General features: G+C 42.5%; 1 protein-coding gene across 1 annotated transcript in view; it reads right to left on the bottom strand.

The window, feature by feature from the left end:
- Window positions 1–21858, bottom strand: part of Csgalnact1 (chondroitin sulfate N-acetylgalactosaminyltransferase 1) — a 333334-nt gene that overhangs the window by 18312 nt on the left and 293164 nt on the right. The window contains exon 6 of the mRNA XM_032919242.1: window positions 11856–11957. Within this exon, the coding sequence (XP_032775133.1) occupies window positions 11856–11957 (102 nt within the window). The remainder of the gene's footprint in view (window positions 1–11855; window positions 11958–21858) is intronic.

Genomic DNA, 21858 nt, shown 5'->3' with positions numbered 1-21858 from the left:
CTTTGAATCAGCAATCCAGAATCCAGAACCTGCAACTTGATGTCTATGAATATGTGTCAATATAGATTTATGAATAGAAGTTAGAGTGCTTCTAGCCCTTTCTGTACGTTTAACTTATTTGGAATAAGTCTCTTGCCTCTTCCACCTTTCTCCAAAACTCTCTTAATCTAGTTCCAAGGCTTCTTCAACTCTGACATCCTCCTGAGCCATGAGTCTTCACTTACTTCAGTCCTGTGACTTCCCCTCCTCCTTCGGAGCCTTATCCTTTGCTCAGGGGTGGTGGCTCCAGCCCAGTTTCTTTGATTAGCACGGAGACTATGTTCTGGTCCCTTTCAGAACCACAGCTGGCACCCGTTAAGGAAAACACAACTCTGTTTCCACAAACACACAGGTGCTGAGAGGACCTGGCAGGCAGCCCCGCGCTCCTAGGTTCTTCAGCCCCAGCTGTTCTAAGTCACCAGAGCCCATGTTCTTCTGCTCTATTTGTTTCGTTGCCAAGGGAAACTTTACCTGAGGGAGAGGTCTGGATTCCACCTGTTCATCCAGGGGGCTTTCCAGCCAGCTCTCCTGGATGCTTTATCCAGGGTCTGTCTTGTTCAATCGTTTCAGTTTCTGTACCCTCTGAAACCATGTCTCCTCAACCACAGGGGTATTTGTTATCTGGTTTACAGAGTAGGAAGGGTGTCATTTCAAAACACAGTGCTCCCTCAGGTTATGTCTGACTCATAATTTAGAAGGTGACGCTCCTAGAGGGATATTTAAATTTTATCATGAAAGATTTTAAATATAAAAGCTTATTTATTTACTAGGTTTAATGAGATAGGATCATGTTATGTAGACTAGGCTAGGCTCAAACTGACAATCTGCCTTCCATCTAAGGTGTGGGGTTACAGAATGTGCCCCACACTTGGCTTAAACACACTTCTGTTCTGTATGAACATGTCCCAAGCAACCGTCGATAAGGCTAGAGGCACCCTTTCTTCAATGTTCCATTGGAAGAGCAGGGGCACTGCTAGCTCAGACTGGGATAGCCTGTGGTCAACCTGTACAGAAACTTTCTGAAGTCATGTCACATTGAGAAGAAGAATGCAAGGCGAGCTGTGTGAACGCCCGAGCTAACTGTGAAAGACACAACAACTTATAAGAGGCATGAAGGCAAACAAAAGGCAAAGAGATAGTAAAAGACTGAAGCTGCAGAGTTTAAGAGGAAACCAAGAATCGGTCGTATCTGCCTGCCCAACACACAAATAAATCTTCCTTGTTCTGTAAAAAAAGTCTTCATACCCTGGCTAGAGCTGCTTCCCCCCAAGAAACCTCTTCAACTGCTCCAGGGCATCAGAAGCAAGGGGAGGGTTGGGGCTTGCCGGAGCGTTTTTTGGAAAAAGAGGAGGATGATCCATCGCACTAGTGCTTGAGATGACCTTAATTTGGATAATTTTAAAAAAGCCTTTGAACGTTACCCTCTCCGTCTGAATGTGTTGCTTCTAAAGAAAATTTATTCCGGAAACTAGGTCCAAAGAAAAGCTTTGTCTGCCTTCACACAGCAGCAATTTGCTTTTTTTTTTTTTTTTTTTTTTTCCCACGCAGGCTTTCTACAAAGATAATGCGCTCCCTGCGATTTCCACGGCACTACCCATTCCCAGTGTGGATCACAACCAGTCTCCAGTGTGCATTATTGCCCCAGGAGGTCATCTCCTCTGCACGTGCACTGTTTACAGGGGGGTAGTATTGGGGCAATAGCACATGGAGCTCAGCAGCCCATGCCTCACAGAACACTGCCCTCTACAGTGCTTCCTGGACCCTTCATCTACCTTGGGCATGGCAGCCCAGGGACAACTTTCCTCTGGCCTCTGCTGAGGCCCTGATAGCTCACCAGGTCCTGATTAGTGGGACACATGTGCACAAAGAAAGCAGGGTGGGGTTAGAATCAATGGGCTGGGAAGGATTGTCCTGCCTCTGTCATCCCCCTTGGGTACCCCATGGCTGCCAGGATAGCAAGGCCTCAAAGCTCATTGTGCAGTGACTTCTCCTCCTGAGAAATTTCATGGCCGTGCGTGTAGACCACTGAGTCCACATGCAGGCATTCAGGTCTGCTGCCCACCTGCCCAACTCTGGTGACAAGTCAGCAGATGCTCGTGATAGATTAGTCAAAAAGGCGTGCATCTGACTGGGACCACCTGTTTCTTCTCGTGATCCTCTCCCAGTAGATACCGTCTTCATATCTTTCTGTGAAAGGACTCCCTTTACACCTTTCAAGTACCTCCCTGCAAACCAGAGAGACCTCTTTGATCATAATATTGAGTCCTGCCCCAGCCATCCTTGGATCTTGATACCTTATTGTATCAAGTGCACCAATGCACAAGAGGCTTTAGCAGCTTCTGATCTTTTCAAGGAAGCCACTCCACACCCCTCCTTCCTTCAGAAATTATCCATTTCTGGCTCGTGAGTGGCACATACAAGGACAAAGGAGAGACTGGAAACACAGCACAGCAAGAGATCGGTAAGTAGAAATGACTGAGGCGCTCCAGTTACTTCCTGAACAACCTGCTGTCTAGGAAGAGCTTTTCCTACAGGGAGAGTTCAGCACCCTGACATGCTAACCAGGAAGCCCTTACCCTTTCTACAAGCCCACATCCCACATTCGAAGGAGACTGGGAGGGATTTGGAAGGGTAAATAAAAACCTTATCTTTTAAGAGGAGGTAAATGCAGAATAAGAAATCCAAGCTGAGAAAGAAGGATGCAATTTGTCTTGAAATATTTAATTTCTCTTACAATGAAATGTAATATTTGACGACAGGCCTATAGTTGTGGCATAGCAAGGAGCAGGCACTGAGCATGGTAGAATGGTGATTCCCCATATCACTCACTATTATGTAAGTTTCTGCTATGGACACACAAAGGGATACACGATTTATTCCTAATTACTTCTTGAATTATCTTAATAATTGACAAAGCGCTTGAATTTCCCACGCAGCTCCTTTCTTTGATAATAAATCTGCTGCATGGGGACCTCTCAGTTGCACGCAGCCATTTTTGTAGAGGTTATGATGACCTGAGAAAGCCATTGGTTCTGCTGCTTTTAATTCCCCTGATTGCCTTACATTTCTCCAAATGAGAGGATTAAAAGAAATAAAAGACCTTGCTGTCTCGTATGGTTGGTTCTAATACAGATGTTTTTCACAACTGTAAAGAAATTGTCTTAATGGGACACTTCCCATAATAACCCTTTATTTAAAAAATACTTTAAAATTTTGTGTAGAAGCCAGGATTGTAGCACATGTGCAATTGAAAACTTGACATTGCATAGCCCTAAGTATCAAGATGTTTTATGGGCTCTACTGTCAAATGACGACATTTGAGTCCAATGAAGAATTGAAAACCAAATATATAACCATCTCTGTTTTTTTTTTCGTTTCTGTAAGCACTTTCCATGATTAATTTTGAATTCAGTAGTCTGAGCATACACAGCTAGTTTTTGTGAGTTTCTGTAGAGAATTCAGGTATTCCTTTCCTAATTCTAAATTTTCTTGTGACTTCGTAGCTCTGTCCACTGAGAAGAGAAGAGGAAGCATTTGGATCTTGAGTAGCAGGGCTCATTAGGATGGACCCTCTTCGGCCAAAAAAGGGGGTTGCTTTATCTTTTATTTGCTTTCTTTTTATAGTGTATGCATGCAAGGTTTGCTTGATTTTGAGTGGGGAAATAAAAGTCTGCTTTGGCAGACACAGAACAAATTTGCTGATATACAGAAAAACACCGAGATGGCAAAATCTGGGAGGAGGGTCTTGCCTTAGAGTTTTCACAGGAAAATGAAGAGCAGCCTCATGACCAAGGTGCCGAGGCCCTGGGCGGAATTGGGAAGGAGGCGAAGGAGGAAGTGAGGCTTCCTTCCCATTTAAGGACCCTGACCCTGACCCATGAGACATATAGGAGTCACAGTAATATTTGTAAGTGTGGAGAGCCAACACAAAGAATCTGGGCCATAGCTACAACGCATCTGATGTGCAGGGGAACGCATCCTTTTGTTTCTCACTTCTGATTTCCTTCACAGACTTGTGGTAATTTGAATGAGGCTTGTCCCCCCCACCCCCCAACAGGCTCATGTGGTTAAGCACTTAGCCATCAGGTGATGGTTAGGTTATGCAATCTCGATGGAAGAAGTCTGTCTGGCACTTTGAGGAGAGGATTTGAGAGTTGATAGGATTTCCCTGCTTCCAATTTGTTCCTGTTTCCATGGTCTGGTTGAAGGGTGTGATTGGTCATCCCTCTGCTTCAACTACTCCCAGCCATACCTCCCATACCATCATGTACTCTAGCCCTCTAAAACCATAAAATAACCCAAAAACTGCTGCATACTGTTTTTGGTCATGGTATTTTATCACAGGGAAGCAACTAATACAGAGCTCGAACTACAGACGCAGTCCTTTAACCTCACCTTACTCTGTAAAGCATGAAGTTATAACTCCGCCTCCTTTCTCTCTCTCCGTCATGAGATATGCTTGCTCTGATCTACACATTGGTCACATGGACAGTGACATCTGGACAATTCCTCAAAAAGTCTGAATCAAAATGTCCCAGCACAGTGTCTATCATATAATGGACCCTGTGCTGGCGCTCTTCCCCCACCTCTGTCTGTCTGTCTGTCTGTCTGTCTGTCTTGAGTAAGCAATGGATTTGGTATTCAATACCACACAAGAAGAGGGAAAGTATCCTTAGCCCTTCAGGGGATGCAGGAGGAATACAAGACAGAGATAGAGGTGCTGGAGGAATGTATGAGTCAGTAGAACCCTTACTGCTCTTGTAGAGGACCTGAGTTTGGTTCCCAGCACACAGGGAGTTCACTAACAATTATAACTCCAGTTCCCACACTAATACCCTCTTTTGGCCTCTGTGAGCACTGAATACCTATGGTACACAGACACATGCAAGTGCACACTCATACACATAAATAAATAAACCTTTAAAAACAGAGATCAAGTGGGAGAAAGGCCACTTAAAATTACAAAATGTACAGACAGATACATGTATACATATATGTATCTATCTTTATACATATTTGCTTACATGTATATGTTTGACTGAAGTAAAAATGTAAGTGACAGTGAAATACTTTGAAGTACAGAACACAGTAGCAATTATTCCAGTCACAACATTGAATAACTTCCACTTCATTCTATTTCCAGTGTGTTGTCTTGACCTCCAGGTTCTAATGAATAGTCCTGGACACTACTGATATACTTTCAGTCTCTAGAGTGTACATATTTTAGGTATTGCACATAAATGGAACTAGACATTGTCAATCCATTGTGTATTCCTTTCATTTAGAATGTTTCTACATTTCATTCATATATCAGCATGTATTAGTACTTTATGGTCTTTTATAGCTGTATAATATTTCATTGTATGGATTTTTCAGGAATTTTTGGTATTTTTTTGTCAGACAATAGACATTGCAGTTGATTCCACCTTGCAAATTGATCATAATACCACTGAATATTTGTGCACATTTGTTCACATGCTTATTTTCAACTATTTTGGAATTTACAGAGGAAATAAAATTTCTAGTTTAGAATATAATTCTATTCTAAATCATTTAAAGAACAACCGAACTCTTATCCAGTAGCTGTACCATTTTCCATTTCTGCCATCAGTGGTCAAGAATTCCAATGTGTCCACATTCACAATGACATTTGTGATTATCTGACTGTGGGATTTTAGCTGAGAATTTACATGTGGTCCTCCCATCCTTCTATATACATAAATTCTTCCCTCAGTTATCTGGATGAAATTTTCATAAAATGACAAAAATGGCTTGAAATGTCATCACACTGTGGTAAGACAGGTCCATTATACTACAAAAACTACAAGCCTCTCTTCCCTTCACGCAATGAGTAGAGCAGCCCCCCTCTCCCTCTCCCTCTCCCTCTCCCTCTCCCTCTCCCTCTCTCTCTCTCTCTCCCTCTCCCTCTCCGTCTGTGTGTGTATGTGTGTGCATGTGTGGGCACATATATATCTATAAATCATATATGTATATGTACAGGTATATGTGATGGCATGTACATGTGCATGAGTGTGTGTGTGTGTGTGTGTGTGAGAGAGAGAGAGAGAGAGAGAGAGAGAGAGAGAGAGAGAGAGAGAGAGAGAGAGAGAGAGAGAGAGACTAGAAGCCAGAAGTCAGGTGATTTTTCACATCAAGTGTCCATCTTACCTTTGGAAACCGAATCTTTCACTGAAGGTGGTGTTCATTGCTCTGAGGACCTTCCTATCTCCACCTCATCTTCCAGTTCCAGAGGCATAGACACTTATGGCCACACCCAGAGAGCTGGAGATCCAAACTCAGGTCCTCATGTTTGCGCAGCAGGTGCCTTACTCAGGGAGCTAGCTCCCCATCTCTCAGTGTCTCATTGTTAGTACGTCAGTGCTCAGATATGATTTCTCTGAAAGATGTCTCTGTGTCCTCATGATGAAATATGAACATGTTTGTGTATGATAATTCAACTCCACGTTACGATTTTAAAATAATCATATTACATAGTTCCAATCAAACCAGCCTCTTAGACTGGTGCTGCTCAGAGTGAGCCATGACCAGATACAACAGTCCATGAGGAAACTGGAACACTGGTTCTCAGGCTGCGGCTCAAGCTTGCTGCTGACTCAGAATATCTGGAGGTCGGTCCAGGTACTCTGAATGTTAAAAAGCATTCAAGGTTATACCGATGCTCATGTGTATTTGAGAGCTATTGAATCAAGCTTTTATTTGAGAACAGATATATGCTGGGAAAATCCGTAGAATAAGAATCAGGTACTGTGAAGTAATTTGTGCCATTTTCTGTGACAGGGGCTTGTAAACATTTTAACTACAATCTTTACAAAGGAACACACTTTCTTCATATCACTGGACATGAACATGTGTATGCACATAGACATGTGCAATGAAATTAGTGTTTCATTGAACAATGTGTATCCTGATTACCTGTGATTCATTTGGAAAATTTGCAGCCTCCTCTACTCTATTTTTTAAACATACTAGACTAAGCCCACTGAATTGATTTTGTAATCCTCTAATGAATCACAAACCAGAGTTTGCAAAACACCAATCTGTAGCAATCAACTGAAATACAAAGCCCGACTGAGGAAGTATAAACTCAGAGGAAGAGAACATAAAACATTGCAAACTAGTCATTAAATAAGACTTTATTTTTAGATATTCTTAAAATATTTGCATTTAGCTGGATTTAGAACAGTTTAATTACAATACTGATCTCCAAATGAAGGGGATTTCATTTAGCCTGATTACAAATCTCATTACCTTCATCTAACAATGATGGATCTTAGAAGGGCACTGAGGGGCACTTGGCTCTCTCACGTGACTGGAGTGAAGACCTCAGAAAAGAGCTCTCTAAGCCCCAGTTTCGTCAGCTATGAAAGAGGGCTGATAACAATACCTACCTCAAAGAGCCAGACACAAAGGGTTGGAGGGCCTGGGGAGATAGAAGTTATGTGGTGGCCCTACTATAACACTAGCAAGTGACAAGCAGAGACAGGGAATCCCAGGAACAAATGGTTATTCAGACTTTTGGAAACTTCCAGCTCTAAGTTTGGTGAGAAACCCTTCATCAGTACATAAGGAGGAGAGAAATTGGAAAAGATATGTAATGTTAACCTCATGCCTACACACACATGCACACACGCACACACATATGTGCATATACCTATGCACATACACGTGAAATGCATACACATATTCATATCACACATACATCCATGCACCAAAAGTTGTTATGAACATTCAATTAGATTGTTCATAAAGTAATATGGATTGAAAATAAAATGCCATTGAATAAGCAGTCTTGCCACCTTAAAGAAAAGCGACAATAATCTAAGTAAAATCTCAGACAGATGTGTGTGTTGTGTGTGTGTGTGTGTGTGTTCTTGTATATGCAAATTCAATAATTACTTGGTAGTACCTTTCACTAGAAAACAAACTTGTGTCAGGTGCTGGAATCATGAAGATAAATAAGATATATTGTCATTGAGTGAGCAACTTATAATCTAGCTGCAAAGTTGGTATTGGTATTATAGAAATGCAACTCACTACATCATATAACAAATGCCTAACACAAATGCTGTTGCCTATATGGCTAGCGTTCAGAATGTATAGGGCCAGGAGTGAAGAAGAGTCACACAGAGGATTTGAGGTTGAGAGAGAAGTGGAGGTTGAATAAATGGTGCAAGGAATTACTACGATCATAAGGACAAAACGTGATCTTGGCAAGAATGTGTCAGAGAAACATTCTGGAAGGATCAACTCAACCAGTATAGATATCCAAGCATCCCTCAAGAGATAACCTGGTTGTTGACACCATAGGCATCATTGGCATTAATATAACAGATATCATCCACACAGAGAAATAAGGTGCAAATTAATTCTGCTTAAGCTTATGTAGCACTCATTGCTTCAATTCACAGGTCCCAGGAGTCATTAGCATGTAGTTTTCTGCATGTAGTGGATTCACCATTGGATATTTCCCAGTATTTCGGATGCACCATTCGTTACAACTCAGATGGCTTTGCTATCCCTGCTCAGATACTATGCTTTCTTTACCAACCAAGAAGTATTTTCAGACTTCTGCTCACCATGTATTATAGCAGTGCCTTGTGATAAGTCATTCTATGTTCTATAAAACTATGGTTTTACAGGCTATGCGTAGCCTTTAGACACTGCAATTTTTCATAAAGTTTTGTTTGTATTTTTATACATATGTAAATCTCTCTCTCTGTGCGTGTGTGTGTGTGTGTGTGTGTGTGTGTGTGTGTGTGTGTGTGTGTGTGTGTGATATGTGAAGGCTCTTATAGATCCCTTGCAGCTAGTTACAGGTGGTTAGGAGCCACCCGCAGATCCCCACTGCTCTTAACCTCTGGGTCATCTCTCTAAGCAGCTTTTGTACCCCCTTTGTAAGTAGAGGATGCCAGGATCCCTGGATTTATTAATAAACACCAAACACGTCTAGACCCACCAATGCTTCATATACTGATACATGTCTCCTTCCTAGTAGCAAAAGGGGTACCACTCTAAATCTACCAGGGTGGATCGAGACTGTAGGGGCACATAGGTATATTGAAATCTTACCAGTGAATCCAGGCCTCAAAACTTACTGGACACGCCAGAACAGAGAAAGTAAGTCTCTCAATTGGACTCCGTAAATGTCAGACACTCAGCACAGAGATGGCCTTTTCTTCACACCGACTTATCATCAGACCCTTGCTGTGTGTATCAAGAACCAAGAGCAGAGAGCTCCTGACTATTGCCAGGTCTTTGGCTTAGTTCTGTCTATGACTGTTGATGTGGCCTGCTTTACTGTGTGTCTATCTACTTCCTTCCTGTCTGGACTTGAATCCACTGTTTCTCGCTCTAAGCAGTTTCTACGATCTTGCCTCTGCAGTTGATTACATCTTCATTCTGAAAACTTAATCCCCTGTAGCTCATTCCCCACAGCACTGGTATCTTCATAGTCCTGTGTTCTTTGTCTTGGGAATACAGACTCTACTTACACAGCTCCAGGCCACTTCTAAAACCTATCAAAATCTGCTTCATCCTCTTATATTTCTTTTGTCACTCCATATAGGTATATAAATATATAGGTGGATTTACTACATGCTATGTACTGGGTGGTGTTGAGAGTTAAGACTAAAATAAAAGAACTTAAAATTGCCTCAGTCAGATTACCAAGGTAGACAAGATCATCTGACTAATTGATACCATTTGGACTGCTATACTATTGGGCGGAGAGATGGCTCAATAGTTAAGAGTATTTTCTGCTCCTGCAGAGTACCCAGGTTTAATTCCTAGCATCCACCTAGTACCTAATACCTCACAACTGCTGTATTTAAAGTTCTAGGGGATCTAACATCTTCCTCTGACCTCTGAGAGCACCAAAAATGCAGACAGTGCACATAGATACATGAAGGCAAAGCATGCATACACATATTATAAAAACAAACCTCAAATGCCTTGTGAATTTATTGCTGTTCAATACATTTGAACAGTGTAGAAAAACAAACATATGCTACACAATGTTTGTGGCATCACATGCTTATGGCACTTAGTAACCCAGACACCTGACATGGGAGGAATTACTTGAGAAAAGTACTTAAGCTTCCAGTCCCTAGAAAGAACATTTCCTATAACATGTCTAAACTCCCCTTCTACTTGTCCATACTGTTTGTATAAATCTTAATCTGTGTAACCATTAGCAAGTGTCCCATCATCCCCTGAGATATGAAAAAAGTGTCAAACCCAATAGAATAGGCTTCTGTGTGTGCACTGGGGTCACCTGCCTGGGCAGACTTTTAAACTTTTAATGGAGCAGTTGCCTGCAGTTTAGTGTGCAGCCCCTAGGGGTGGCCACCACGTTTTCTTTTCTATCTTGATTACAGGTTTGAAGCTCCTGGAGAACTTTACAAACATTTTTTTCTAGGACTGGATATTGGCTAAGATGCTTACACTTGCCCATTGGGCAGAGACCATGAACCCTCATCATCTGTGGTCTCTATCACTGAGCAATGCATTAAACCCAAAATTTCTATTTCAGTTACATTTAGGGAATCCAGATATTTTGTTGGATTTAATCCTCCTTACACACAGGCCCTTACTACTTTTAATTCATTGCTTTAGGATAAGGGTGAACAATTTTCTTTTTCTATGAAGACCCAGATAGTAAATTGTTTAGTCTTTGTGAATCTTTTAGACATAAATAGTATGTAAATCAACAGACCCATTACATCCAATAAATCTTTATGTCCAATAACAAAAGTGTGTGTGGGATTTGCTTGTAGACTTAGAGCTGATAGCCTCTGCCTGCTCCTGGGAACTTTGAAATTGTAATTGTGGCCATTAACACAAGCCTGATGACAGCATGAGAATAAACACTGGAAGTGTTCTCCATCTGAGAAGTCATTCTTCAACTGTCATCCAATTACCACTCACCAGAAACTCAAAACAGACAGTCTTGTTTATATCTAACCGTGTGGGCCTGTTCAGACTAGTTCTGCTGCTTAGTACTATTAAAGCTGTCAAAACCTCACACATATCAGAGCGACTCGCCTGACTTTTGCTGCACACTTCTATGACAAGCAAGCATACAGCATGGCAGTTCTATGGTGGCTTCCTCATTTGTACAAGGTTCCACGATTATTTATCTTGGAAGAGAAAAAAGAATCCATTTTTGCTGTTTCTGAATCCCCCCTTTACACTCTGCAATTGATCAACGAGTTATAAACCTGCAACCCCAGGCCTAAAGGTTTTGATGAAGTAATTTCATCAACTGGATGTGTTTAGTCAAGGATCCTGCCTCAGCTACCCCTTCTGAGTGTCCCCTGATGTTTTTTAAATGAATAATGAATGAAAGACAAAGATGAAAGGGTGAGACCATTTGCCCTGTGGATGAGATTTGAGCCTGAGTATTGCTCTTAGACCGTCAAGCAGTGGCTAGGTAGGAGCTCATTGCACAGCTGTGTTCCCCCTAAATCTGACTATGAAAATATGAGAGGCCCAAACCTGAGGTGCTGAGAGAGGCTGCCTTCAGTTATGCATGAGCTCCCAGAAGGCTGGGTTCCATACCTTTACCATACAGGGCAGTTTATGTCTACTGTCAAAGTCGTCACCGTGACACAAATAAGACCAGGGCCAGACTGAGTGGTCTCCTGAAGAGGGAAGGTTCTAAATTTCCCATACCTGGTCAACAATCATCTTTCCAGGTTATCCAGTATTAAGTAAAACTAAGCAGATATGGTTCTGAATGTGGAGACACACCCTGGTTGCTGTGACTCTTGGCTATGGTGCCAAATGGCACTTACTTGGAAGTGTTTTCAAGTATTCCTTTGACTTCATTCATTTCTTCTTTCCCAAAATAAACAACGGTGAGATGAACTCTCCCATCTTGTTGGATGCACATCTCCCTGGAAAACAAAACACATGTGTGTCTGGTCCTGTTTGCACATTTATAGTCGGACATAAACCAACGCTTCCCCTCTGATTTCCTCCTCCTTTTTCCTTAATTTTTTATAAAGTGAAAAGAGACTTAAAGTAAAGTCAAGACAGAAGAGAAGGGCACCTTAGTTGGACCATGCAATTTTTATTTATCTTATCAGGAAAACAAATACATTTAAATATGCAGATGTGGTAAATAAAATATCAGATGGGAGACACTTTAGAGTCATCCTACCCCTGGATTAGCCTCCTTGTGGGCCTCAAGTTGTCCTGTAACAGATTCTGGGAAGTCTCTGGGGTATAAAACATTGGTTGTAAGTTATAGAAGACAAATCTAATATTCAGAGAGCATAAAACAAGAAGCTTTGCTTGTGGACTTTTCCCTTGTGTGAGACAAACAACAGTCTTCATTACCAAATGACCCACAGTAAACCATCATTCTTTGGTTTAGGACTTGGAAGTATCCATGTCATTAGGAAGGTTAAGAGAACACCAGTACCATCTATGTATCCCACCCTTCCAAGTAGGTGGGAAGAAACCTCACTCCTCATGAACTAATAAAGTAGACATATACAGCCCTAGGCCTAAAAATTTTGATCAAACGATTTCTGTACAGCTAGAAGGGACAAAAGTCTGGGAAAAGGAGCCTGGGACAAAACACTTTGACTTAAAACTGAGAGCTCTCTTACATCCACAGTCCCTGCATAGAGTCTTCACCTACGGACAGCAAATGTCTCCGTACACAAAAGCCACCACTATCCCATTGCTCTCCTACAACTGTGTGGGGCCAGGAGACCATGGGATAGGGGTGTGGAACAGGCCTAGAGCAAGAGGGGGGTTGAGGCATATCCAAACCCCAGAAATCTCATCCTGACCCAGATGGCCTGTGTGTCCTGGACTGTGTACCCACTTTTGTTCCCCTCCAGGAGGTCACATAGTTTGGTAGCCAAGTTAAACTTCTTCTCCCCTTACATGAGGTAATGGTCATGTGGCACCTGGAATTCCTCCTTATGTAAATGAGTCATCCCCATCGTCCTGGTCCCAACCAACGATGTACACTTACCCGAAAGTCCCTTCCCACCACACAAAGTTTTAAGTAGCCTTGGTTTCCCCCATTAAATGAGCTGTCTCCCCAGAGCCTGTTCTCACTGTGCTCACTACTGCCTGTCTCTTCTGCTCCCAGCTGTCAGCCTGGTTTCTCCTCTCAGAATCCACCAGTTGTGATCTTGGGTTATAGGTCAATATGCCACTATAGGCAGGGAAGCCGAGTCTGAGTGGCACAACTGATTATCCCAGCACCTGATGATTCGGGGTCCTAACAAAGCAGCCACTTGGCTCAGCACCCGGAGATCCAGGTCTTGGGCTCTTGACTGGTTTAGTTCAATCCTCACCAAAGCGTATGTGATGGTTGCTATATCCTTTTCTTTTAAAAATACGATCTAGGTTCATCTGAGGGTTTGCTCTTCAAATATATGTGTGTGACTGTATGTGTACATACATGTAAATGTAAATATAAACATACACAAATATTTATGAGTATATGCATGTATGGTATCTACATACACAGGCCTACACACATGCCTATGAGGCATGAGTATATCTACATACACATGTATATATAATGTATAATGTGAAATGGTGTCTCCTGGGAGCCAACAGAGAGAGAGATTCTGCTGGTAGGATGGTATTTTGAGATATTTTGGTATTTCCTGTACCCTCCTTCCATTGTGAACATTCAAACAATAATCTAAGTCATAAACTCCAGAAATATCTTGGCCCTATTTATGGAGATTTATTTATTACTAGATGTTTTTTGTTATAACATTCAAAAGTAAGAGGCACATTCTTCGAGCTGCAAGGAAGCATCAGAAACAACAGAAGGTATGGTTCCTGCCTTCAAAAAGTGTACTTGGAAGACAAAATGAGCTCAAAGCACGCCATCAGAGGGGTAGAATGTAGGAAGTGTGGTAAGTTCTCAGGCTGGACTTGGACTTTGAAGATGGGAAGAGTTCAGAAAGGTTGGATCGAGAAGGAAGAGATTTGTAAGGAAGGTCACCCTGACATCAAGCAACAGGCCTGGAAGGCCCAGCCCGGCTTCAGGTGTGTCTCTGCGAAAGTCCCTGGGCAAAGATTCCTTTGGCAAGCTCGCCAGATACTGCCTCTGCTTCCTCCACTAGAGTGGAAGGGAAGTGTGCACACAGACCAGGTGCTGGGGAAGTTGTGCGTTCAAACTGTGTGTTAGGGGGTGCAGGGGATCTCTCAGTAATCAGGAGGGAGTCACCTGATGAGCCTGAATTTAAGCATTCTGGGGTTTTTTGGTTTTTTCCCAGTAGTATTTGCTGCCTCTGTCTTTGATGTTTTCAATCAAGGGAGAAAGATCAGGCCTAACCCTTAAATGGTCATGTTGGGGTGTCAGAAAGGCAAATCCAAGCTTGCTTGGGTATCTGCCTCCAGCTCTCTATTTTGGGTATTTGTGAATTCCTTTCTTCATTCATTCAACAAGCATTTGTTGACAATCTAGCACATGCTAGACACTCTACCAGGGAATCTCAAACAACGAGCATGACTGGCATGCATGCCCTTAAAGTTCCCCATCTGTAGATCTCTCCCGAGAGACACAGCCAGAATATGGCAAATACATAGGCGAATGCCAGCAGCAAACCACTGAACTGAGGATAGGACCCCCATTGAAGGAATCAGAGAAAGAACTGAAAGAGCTTGAAGGGGCTTGAGACACCATATGAACAACAATGCCAAGCAACCAGAGCTTCCAGGGACTAAGCCACTACCTAAAGACTATACATGGACTGATCCTGGGCTCCAACCGCATAGGTAGCAATGAATAGCCTAGTAAGAGCACCAGTGAAAGGGGAAGCCCTTGGTCCTGCCAAGACTGAACCCCCAGTGAATGTGATTGTTGGGGGTAGGGCAGTAATGGGGAGAGGATAGGGAAGGGAACACCCATATAGAAGGGGAGTGGGAAGGGTTAAGGGGATGTTGGCCTGGGAACTGGGAAAGGGAATAACAATTGCAATGTAAATAAGAAATACCCAATTTAATAAAGATGGGGAAAAAAAAGTTCCCCATCTCCTAGGCAGGACTCACTACTCACAAAGAAACCACTCCTCCCTGAGATTGTGCAAGTCCCACTACTGAAGTCTGAATGGTCTTTGTGGTTTTCAAAACCTTTTCCATTTGACTGCCCTGTCCTTGGCAAAAGTCTATGGGAATATGTGTGGTTAGACGGACATGTGCTGACACACTTTGTTTCCGAGATAAGGTTAAAAAAGAAGTAACAAATGACTGACTCATGCCATATATAGACTTCTAACTTTCCGCTGTTAGTCATTTGTATTTGGACAATGCTATCTATGTTACTGAGGTGACAGGCCTCCTTCTGTGAGCACGTCCCCAAGGATAATGACAGGGTAGTCAGTGAAACTATAAATGATCACAGGGAATGAAGGTCTTGTCGACCCCTATCTGGAGCACACTAGATCCATGAATACTTCCCACTACGTCAGCAGCCCCAATTCCTTGACCTCAATTTGGAAACTGGAAATTCTGCTTCTACATCATAAAGCCTGTACCTTTTTAGGATGACTTGCTCAATAAAACACTTTATTCTTCCCCAAGTCACTGTCACACAGTGCCGAGACTAGCTATGATTCATTTTTAGGCAGAAAACGTGTGTTATAGTCCTTTATGCTGAACTATATTTTTTATCTCCTGAGAAGTCAAAGTCACAATTCCATGGTCTTTGAGTTCTGTAGAACTGAGCTGTTTATAGAAGTGTGGGGACCATTACCCAAATCTTGGCTTAGAGGTAAAAACACACATTTCAGTGACTTCTGAAAGTTGTGCAGGGGCACGCGCGTGCGTGCGAGCGAGCAAGAACACACACACACACACACACACACACACACACACACACACACACACAGAGTTCCCTCAGAATCGGTGTAGGATCTGTCTCCAGGGCTGGCCACCTCAGGAATGGGAGGGATGGGTCTATCAGATCTGACAGTCTTACACTATAGGATTCATTGCTAAGCACTATGTGTATAGTGTGTATCTTTCTATGGGTAGAAAGATGTGGGGTAGAAAAAGACCTCAACAAAACTCCACATGGAAATCATTGTGGGGAAAGACTCGTCATCTTAGGTTCCTCATATGGAAGCCGGTCAGACATGGTCAAACAGATTTGCTGGGCTAGAGAACTTTTTAGGCCTGTTTGTAAGAGGTGTTTTACCCTCAGGCATAGAAAAAGACATAGTTTCTCATAGTCACCAGGGAACTAAGCTTGGAACTATGTGGGGAGCTCTGTCCTGTGTGCTGAAGGGTATTCAGCACCATTCCAGGCCTCTGCCAACTGTGTCCAAAGAGAGCATCCTCCTAACCCCATAGTCAGAACCAAAAGCATCTCCACACTTTGCCAATGTACTTAGGGCTGGAAAGAATGGAATATAAAATGTCCCCTGTCTTAAGAATCCAGTTGGGCAATAACATCTGATCTGCAGGAGAGAAAGACTGGTTTCAAGAAAAATTTACCCCTGCAGTGCCTGTCCTATACACCAGACTTATTCTTGTGAAATCCCATGTGACTCCCTTGGGATATGGAGATACAGCAACACTTAAAGCTTCCTTTATAGAATTGGAAAACTTGAGGGGTCACTGGGAATCTCTGCCAGGATTTGAGGGGAATCAGTGCAGGAGGGTAAGCATAGTTGGGGGTTGCATACTGAAACAGGGACAGCCACTGAGGCATGAGTAGCAGCTGCTTCATTTGTCATCAGAAGCAGGGAGCTGGCCTTGTTCTATGACACTTGGGTTGATAGTATGTTCTAAGCACATGTTCTTCTACATTTGACAATATTAGAAAAGACTGGAATAATCATGGGAGATTAGTAATCTCCTATTAGATAAGAGAAAGCCGGAAGCTGTGTGTCATAAAGCTGGGTTGTCAGTTTTTATACCCCATGCTGAGTGCCCTGGGGGGTGCAGGGGCAGGTGAGGAGCACTGTAGTGTGGTGTGCATGAAGTTTTCATTTAAGAATTGATGTGGTGGTAGCTTGGTTCTCTGTGGTGGCATCAGGAGTGGGGTTTAGTGTAAGGTGATTAAGTCATTGGGGACACTGCCATTAGAAGGAATTACTCTTGGTTTAGTGGGGAATTACCCAGATGTACTGATACATGCTCAACATTCCAACATTTGGGAAGTGGAATCCAAGCCAGATCCCATCTCAGAAGAAAAGAAAGGAGGGGGGGGAGGGAAGGAAGGAGGAGGGAGAAGGAGGAGGGAGGGAGGGAGGAGAGGAGAGGAGAGAGAGAGAGAGAGAGAGAGAGAGAGAGAGAGAGAGAGATTGGGATACAGAGACTGAGACTGAGACTGAGAGAAGAGGGGGGAAGAGGGAGAGGGAAGGGGAAAAGGACAATGGGAAGATGGCTAAGGAACAGGAAGTGGAAGGGAAAAGAAGAGATGAAAGGGAGGTGAGGAAAGGAGAGAAAAGGAGAGGGGAGAGGAGGGGAGAGGAGGAGAGAGAAAAGGAAAAGGCAGAGAGCTGGGAAAGCACAGCTCTGCCTGGCTCTTTCCTTCATGCTGTGGTTTCTCCTTGTCTGACGTGTTCTCACCCTAATTCAAGTCACGATGATACCCTCATCAGGAACAAGTCAATGTTAGGACTAAGACTTAAATTTTGAAGACCAAAACCCAAGTAAACTATTTTTTTGTTCTTTTTGGTTTTTTGTTTGTTTGTTTTACATATTATTTTATTTTATTTAGTTAGTTTTGAGCAGGTAGTCTTATTCTATAGCCCAGACTAGCCTGGAATTTCTTGTGTGGCCCAGGCTGGCTTCAGGCTTACGTTACTCCTCCATCAACCTCCCCAGGGCTGAGATTGTAGTCACAAGCCACCATGGATGCCTTAATCAACTCTGCATACACTCTCATCTGTAAACACTGTGTTGTAGGAACATAAATCAGATCAACACACAAACTCAGGGATCCCCATTTAGTGAGTGCTGGGTTATGCAATGCATTTTGTTTTCCTTGGAGAAGGATTAACAAAGGGCTATCATGTTTGACTCCTCCAAGGGGATAACAATCCAGCTTTACTTCAGACTCTGCAGGTTGCAGGTTTGACCAGTGAAAATCCCACATGCAAGATGTTTAAATTACAAGAAAACGAGGATAACTGGAGAACAATAATGTAGTGAAGTGTGGAATAGCCATAGTTGTGGAGTCCAATGAACAGGAAGGACACAAAGAAAACTGATGGATGTTGTCTCAGATCAGCAACATGGGGGAGTGAGCTCTACGCAGATGAGCAGAGCAGAGGACACGTTCCCAGCTAAGAAAAAGCTTAGTTACAAGTAATCTCATTGCTACTTTTTTTCCAAGACAGTTTCTACTCAGATATATCAGGAATAGAAAAAAATCCCAGGAATTGAAGTGCTTCATGCATTAACACTCTATCAGGAACCAGTCTACCAATGGTTTTTTAGGTCAGCAGGATGGAAATCACATGGCCACAAAGGAACTAGGAATACTGTAAGGAATGGATTTTATTCTGGGGAGGGAAGAGAGGGTTATTAGGCACTCTGGCATCTGTTTATATTGTGACATTCTGTTTTGGGTTTGGTACATTCCTTCCCTTACCTGTGTGCCAACACGAATCAACAGATAATTCTACTATTCTAGTATCTGGGTGTTCTGATCATTGTTAAGAAGTGATGGCGGATTTGGACCTGCAATCAAACAGCTTTCCTGATTCTCATTGCAACATAGAGAACACTCCCTTTTCCAGTTGACCATTTTACACTCTCTTGAATAGACATCTCCATATGACCTGTAGTCTTCTACAGTCCCCAAAGAAAACTATTAAAACAACATGACTAATAAAGATTGCATTTCTGAAGCTCATCAGATATGAAAGTTTCTTGGTGTAGCTTTGGCTTATGAGCAGTGAAATGGCTCACAGGAATGGTATTAAAACATGGATCAGAAAGAGATTTACTATGCTGATAGCATCCATTGCTTTTAAGGAGCACAGAAGAAACGGGTATATATCTATGTCACAATCCTGGTGGCTGGAAGACTTTCAGTCACCTATATTAGCTTAGCTTAAGGATTATTTCAATTAGACATTCTTATAATCTCCACTTTAAGTTATTTTCCCTGAATTTTCCAGAGTCATCTTATAGGTTCTAGGCCAAAATGAAGTGAGAGAGCCTCTAAAGAGAGCCAAGAAGATTATTTTCCTGATCGTACATTAAAACATCACTAATGGCCTGAGAAAGATGAGAAGAGGCAAAAGGAGAAAAATAACATCCAAACAAATATAATCCAGTCAGTTTGAAAAGGAACTTGACAAGAAAGAGAGTTCAATCCAGCTGGAAGCAGCCAAAATAAATATAAAAAAGCAAGCAAAATTGGAACAAACAGAAAGGTTTAAAAAAAATCATGAAGCATATTTCCCATTAAAATCCCTCCCACCCCGCAGGGAGAGGCAGAGATAACGATCTGAAGATCTATAGCTTTGTTATTGTGAGTCTTCCTGATATCAAACAAAGCACAGAGGAGTCTAAAATCCATATCACAGATGAGAGAAACTCAGCAGTCAGAGCCAAGTATGAGGCAGCTTCAAAGGCAAACTGAGGCAATTACCCAAAGCAAAGAAGAGGAGGCAGTTTAAGATGATGACTCCTGGGCCAAGAGTGCACGAGCAAACATGACCTGACTTCTGTAAAGTTCCCCTGGGAATCCCAGACGCCCCATGGTCCCAAGTGGTGGGAGGATGTTCGTGGGGAAGGAAATGGCACATGAGGACTATAGGTTTCCCATTCGGGCCAATCTGATGGCAGCCAAAAAAGGAGCATTCTTAAGTGCTAACCACATGACCCTAGGATCCCAAATGGGGTCACACCTGACAGCCCTACAACACCAAGAGTACCATCACCTATATTGGTCTCAATGGGCACAATAGGGCTTTGATTCTTTATCAGAAGATGGAAATACCCAATTCGTGCCACCATAATTGTTGATGCTAGGAAGATCGTTCACCTGGCATCCAGTACCTATTAACTGAAAGCCCTGGGGGTCTACTGCTACAAATAAGCTTGCCTCACCCAACAACAGCTTTTTCTCACTAAATACTAAGGCTGATATCCAGTAGCTCTCGATTTCCCCTTTTTTCCTTGTCTGCTGGGAAGTTCAGAAAATGAGCACAGTCATTGTATTGTTTCCCAATCACAGACCTGGCCAGGCATCCCAAAGAAAACTCCTCATTAGCAACAACACGAGTGATAAAGTTTAGCATTTCTCAAGCTCCTCAGTTTTCAAAGCTCTGTGTAGCTGTAGTGTAAACAGTGACACAGCTCACACAGATGGATAGGAAGAAGGCCTAGTAAAGCTCCACACCACCCCACAACTGAGAAGGGGTACAGCGACTGGGAACTTTCAACAGAGGCTGTACCCAACCAGCGAAGCTCGTTTCCACCTGCTCTTTCACAACACAGAAGTCAACAGAACAGTATTCTGCCCTCAAAATACAGCTGGGGTGGGCACAATGGCTCTCACGTGAGGTAAAAGCTCAGGCAGGCCTTTGATTGTGAAACAGCACAGCAACCAAACCCTTGGGGCAAGAAGACAAAGAGAGAGGGTGTGGGAAGAAGGCTGAAGGGAGACAGATTGATTTTTCTTTTTTTCCAGAGTGGCATTCAAAGCAAAAAGAAAATATAGTCTCAATGAGAATAGGGCTCAACCAAAGGAAACTTTCTTACAATTGTTCCACTTTCACTAAGTATGAATTCAATGAAGAAACAGTTCATTTTTAAACAAGAGTACCAGGCACAGGGTGTACTCAGGAAATAAAACAAGAGTAAAACAAACAAAAGCATTTTAGAAAGATATAGAATAGAAGATAAATTCCTGACCTCAAGGAAGGCTCACAATGCCTGCAGATAAAGATAAACGCAGTAAGACAAGAGAGAAGGGCTGGGTGGATGACCCCATGGGTAAGTGTTTCTGCTCTGAGAGCATAAGGACTTTAGTTTGAATCCCAGTTTCTACATAAAGCCGGGGACAGGCTGCACATAGTTCTAAGCCCAGAATTATAGGGCCAAGACAGGCATATCCCAGGAGCCTACCTAGGCCAGAATGGAAGCTTTTGGTTTTATGAGAAACTCTGCCTCAAGAAAATAAAGTCCGAGCAATAGAGGAAGATATCTACCTGCGTGTACACTCTCAGGCCTGTGTTGTGACACTCACCACATGCTTACATACATGTACATAACATACAATATACATATACATTTTGTGTATATACACATAACATACACACAATATGCACATACTCCATATACATACAAAACAACACATCATATACATATCCATCATACACATACAACACACAAAAACACCTCATATAACCACATACCATGTATACATTTGCCATATTCATACAACATACTCACAAGAAAGAATGGACATGTTAATAAATTGAAAATAATTTATGAAATAAACAATTTGTGCTCATGTAGCACAGACCTGAATAAGTAGGCAGACATGACAAAACCCCTGCATTAATTATTTTTCTATTTCTATGAAGTGACAACATAATCAAGGCAGCCTGGGTGCAGGCCGACAGGAACCGGATGTAGATCTCTCCTGAGAGACACACCCAGAATACAGCAAATACATAGGCGAATGCCAGCAGCAATCCAGTGAACTGAGAACAGAACCCCCATTGAAGGAATCAGAGAAAGAACTGAAAGAGCTTGAAGGGACTCGAGACCCCATATGAACAACAATGTCAACCAACCAGAGCTTCCAGGGACTAAGCCACTACCCAAAGACTATACATGGACTGA

Source organism: Rattus rattus, chromosome 13 (genome assembly GCF_011064425.1).
Source record: "Rattus rattus isolate New Zealand chromosome 13, Rrattus_CSIRO_v1, whole genome shotgun sequence".
NCBI lineage: Eukaryota > Metazoa > Chordata > Mammalia > Rodentia > Muridae > Rattus > Rattus rattus.
Note: the sequence above shows the minus strand (reverse complement) of the source record. Positions and strands in the feature narration are given on the sequence as shown.